General features: G+C 38.9%; 1 protein-coding gene across 1 annotated transcript; it reads left to right on the top strand.

Annotated features, from left to right (window-relative positions):
* Window positions 1–3647: 3647 nt before the first annotated feature.
* Window positions 3648–4187, top strand: LOC107762204 (secreted RxLR effector protein 161-like). The gene has a single exon (XM_016580542.1). The coding sequence runs from the start codon at window positions 3648–3650 to the stop codon at window positions 4185–4187; it is 540 nt and encodes a 179-aa protein (XP_016436028.1).

Genomic DNA, 4187 nt, shown 5'->3' with positions numbered 1-4187 from the left:
CTTCTCATTCTTTTTCCAATTTTATGCCTCTTTTCTTTTGGATATGATACAAGATATAGTGAATTGACATATGTAAAACATGTTAGTAAATAAAACTCCTACTTTTTAGGTTCGTTCTAGTCCTTAGGAAGTAGTTTAACGTGGTTTTTGTTATCTAGTTTTTAGGAGAAAACTTTGTGGGGTAGTTCCTAACTTTTAGATTAAGTTTGCTATGTTTTTTTGTTATAAAAAGACTGCAGTTGCAGCATTGTAGTCAATCAGTCAAGCAATTTCTTCTTCACGTCTATTGCCTCTTTCTCTGCTCTATTTTTAACTTATAAATCTACATCCTTCTCTAATCAGTTTTCTATCAGTGGTATCAGAGCAAGGTTAGATCCAGAAAAAAGATAAACCCGTGAGAGAGAGAGAGTTTACCCAAAAACAAAAAAATCGTTTTTCATCTATGGCTTCAGAGAGCAATTTTGTGCAAGCAGCTATTCCCCGTTTTGATGGTCACTATGACCACTTGAGTATGCTGATGGAGAATTTCTTACGGTCAAAAGAGTATTGGCCAATTGTTGAAGACGGCATTAAAGCACCAGCAGTAGGCGAAATTTTGACGGATGCTCAAAAGACTGAGTTTGAAGCAAGAAAGTTGAAAGATTTAAAGGCAAAAAATTATCTCTTTCAGGCTATTGAGCGTCCCATCTTGGAAACCATTCTTTTCAAAGAAACTTCCAAGGATATATGGGATTCCATGAAGAAAAAGTATCAAGGCTCTACAAGAGTAAAGCGAGCATAGCTACAAGCCCTGAGGAGGGACTTCGAAACCTTGCAGATGAAGGAAGGAGAATCCGTCACCAACTACTGTGCTAGAACCATGGAGATATGCAACAAGATGCGATTCCATGGTGAGAACATGGGCGATGTCGTAATAGTGGAAAAGATATTGCGCTCTCTGACACCAAAGTATGATTATGTCGTTTGTTCCATTGAGGAGTCAAAAAACATAGATGTCTTATCACTTGACGAATTGCAGAGCTCCTTATTGGTGCATGAGCAGAAGATTAATCGTAGTTCAACTTCCGATGAGCAGGCTTTGAAGGCTTCTACTTTTATTTCTTCTTCCAATTCCAGAAGGGGTAGAGGTAGAGGTCGAGGCAGAGGAAGAGGAGATCGTGGAGGTAGAGATTCCTATAGGAATTTCAAAGCAAATAATGATCAATCTCAAGGCAAAGGCAGAGGTCGAGATTATGACAAATCCAAGATAGAGTGCTATAGATGTCATAAATTTGGTCATTACGCATCTGAATGTTATACTAGGCTTCCTAATGACAAAGAAAAGGAAGAGAAGTCCAATTACGCGGAGAACAAGGAAGGTGAGACCTTGTTGATGGCAATTCAAGTACAGAAGGAAACCGAGCGAGATGTTTGGTATTTAGACACAGGCTGCACTAATCACATGACTGGAAGTAAGTCTTGCTTTTCTTACTTAAATGAAGGCTTCCGTTCTAAAGTTAGTTTTGGTGATTGTTCTACTGTGGATGCAACGGAAAAAGGTGACATCAAGATCAAAACCAAGAATGGTTTTGTGGAAACAATCTCTAATGTGTTATATGTTCCTGATTTGAAAAGCAACTTACTGAGTGTTGGTCAGTTGCAAGAGAAAGGTTATGTCACCACTATTAAGAAGGGTGAGTGTGAAATTTATGACCCCGTGAGAGGTGCTATAGCAATAGTTCACATGAGTTCCAACAGATTATTTCCGATAAAGATGATAATATTCAATCTTGTTTGATAACGGAAGTGAAGGATCTCTCATGGTTGTGGCATTTTCGTTATGGTCATTTGAGTTTTGGAGGATTGAAGACACTTCAGGAGAAGAACATGGTCATAGGTCTTCCTCAAATTACTGCTCCTTCTCAAATTTGTGAAGAATGTGTTGTTGGCAAACAACACCGATCTCAATTCCCGAAAGGCAAATCATGGCGAGCAAAGCATGTTTTGGAGTTGGTTCACTCTGACATATGTGGGCCAATAAGACCAATCTCTAATGGAGACAAAAGGTATTTTATTACCTTCATTGACGATTATTCTAGAAAGACTTGGGTGTATCTGCGGAAAAAATCAGAGGCTTTTAATGTATTTAAAAGCTTCAAAGCTAATGTGGAGAATGAGACAGGAAAGACCATCAAGAGCTTCCGAACAGACCGTGGAGGCGAATATTGCTCTAAGGGATTTGAAGAATTTTGTGGGACTCATGGCATTCGAAAAGAGCTCATAACGGCGTATACACCACAACAAAATGGTGTATCGGAGAGGAAGAATAGAACCATTCTCAACATGGTTCGAAGCTTGCTAGCTCGAGGAAAAGTTCCAAAGACATTCTGGCCAGAAGCAGTAAATTAGAATATTCATATTTTGAATAGAAGTCCAACATTTGCTGTTCAAAACATGACTCCAGAGGAGGCTTGGAGTGGAAGGAAACCTGCTGTAGATCATTTTAAAATTTTTGGTTGCGTTGGCTATGCACATATCCCAGACGAGAAGAGGAAGAAGCTTGATGACAAAAGCGAGAAGTGTGTCTTTCTTGGTGTTAGCGAGGCATCCAAGACGTACAAGTTGTTCAATCCATTGACAAAGAAGGTTGTGACTAGCAGAGATGTTATTTTTGATGAAGAAAACTCTTGGGATTGGAATATGCAGCAGTCTATTCCAATCTTAATTGATAATGAAGTCGAAGAAGCAGCAACAATACCCGAAAATTCTGAAAATTCTAATCCAGCAGCTGCTGAAATTTCACCCTCAGCTTTGGAAGAAATTGATGCACCAGATGAGCCTCTTCGTCGTGCTCGCAAAAGGCCCGCGTGGATGATGGATTATGAGGTAACAGGAATTGATGTAAATGAAGATGAATTTTCCTACTTTGCATTGTTTGCAGATAGTGATCCTACAACTTTTGAAAATGCTATCAAAGAGAAGAAATGGAGGAAAGCTAATAACGAAATTGATGCCATTGAAAGAAATGACACCTGGGAGTTATCAGATCTTCCAAAAGGGCACAAAACTATTGGTGTGAAGTGGGTATTCAAGACAAAGCTGAAAGAAGATGGTGAAGTTGACAAGTATAAGTCACGGTTTATGGCTAAAAGATACACACAAAAATATGGAATTGACTACACAGAAGTATTTGCTCCGGGTGCAAGACACGATACAATCAGATTGGTGATTGCATTAGCGGCACAGAATTCTTGGCCTATTTTCCAATTAGATGTCAAATCGGCATTTTTGTATGGGCACTTGGAAGAACAAGTATTTGTAGAGCAACCTCCTGGTTATATAAAAATTGGAAATGAGCATAAGGTGTACAAGTTGAAAAAGGCTCTTTACGGACTAAAACAAGCTCCGCGAGCTTGGTATAGTCGTATTGAGGCTTACTTTCTAAAAGTTGGTTTTCTGAAATGTCCATATGAACACTCTCTTTTTGTTGAAACTGGAGAATCTGGAAAAATATTCATTGTGTGTTTATATGTCGATGATATTATATTTACTGGGAATGATAGTATCATGTTTGCCGATTTCAAGAAGTCTATGATGGATGAGTTTGAAATTGTCCGATCTTGGTAAGATGCATTACTTTCTTGGATTAGAAGTAGTACAATCTGATGATGGAATATTTGTTTCCCAAAAGAAGCATGTACGAGAAATTTTGGATGGGTTCAAGATGCAGAATTGCAATCCCGCCAACTCCAGTTGAGTTTGGCTTGAAGCTATGCAAAGTTGGAAGCAGAAAGAAGGTGGACAACACATTCTACAAGCAAATTGTAGGTAGTTTGATGTATCTTACTGCTACAAGGCCTGACATCATGTATGCTGTAAGTCTCATAAGCAGATACATGGAGAGCCCAACTGAAATTCACCTGCTAGCTGCTAAGAGAATCCGTCGCTACTTACAGGGAACTAAGGATTTTGTTTTGTTCTACAAGGGTGAAAAATCTGATTTGATTAGTTTTACTGACAGTGATTATGCAAGAGATCAAGACGACAGAAGGAGCACTTCAGGTTATGTTTTTATGTTAGGTACGGGGGCTGTTTCGTGGTCTTCTAAGAAGCAATCAATTGTCACTTTGTCAAGTACCGAAGCTGAATTTGTTGCTGCTACAACATGTGCTTGTCAAGCTGTTTGGTTAAGGAGAATTCTTGAATAA

Source organism: Nicotiana tabacum, chromosome 6 (assembly GCF_000715075.1).
Source record: "Nicotiana tabacum cultivar K326 chromosome 6, ASM71507v2, whole genome shotgun sequence".
Classification (NCBI taxonomy): Eukaryota; Viridiplantae; Streptophyta; class Magnoliopsida; order Solanales; family Solanaceae; genus Nicotiana; species Nicotiana tabacum.
Note: the sequence above shows the minus strand (reverse complement) of the source record. Positions and strands in the feature narration are given on the sequence as shown.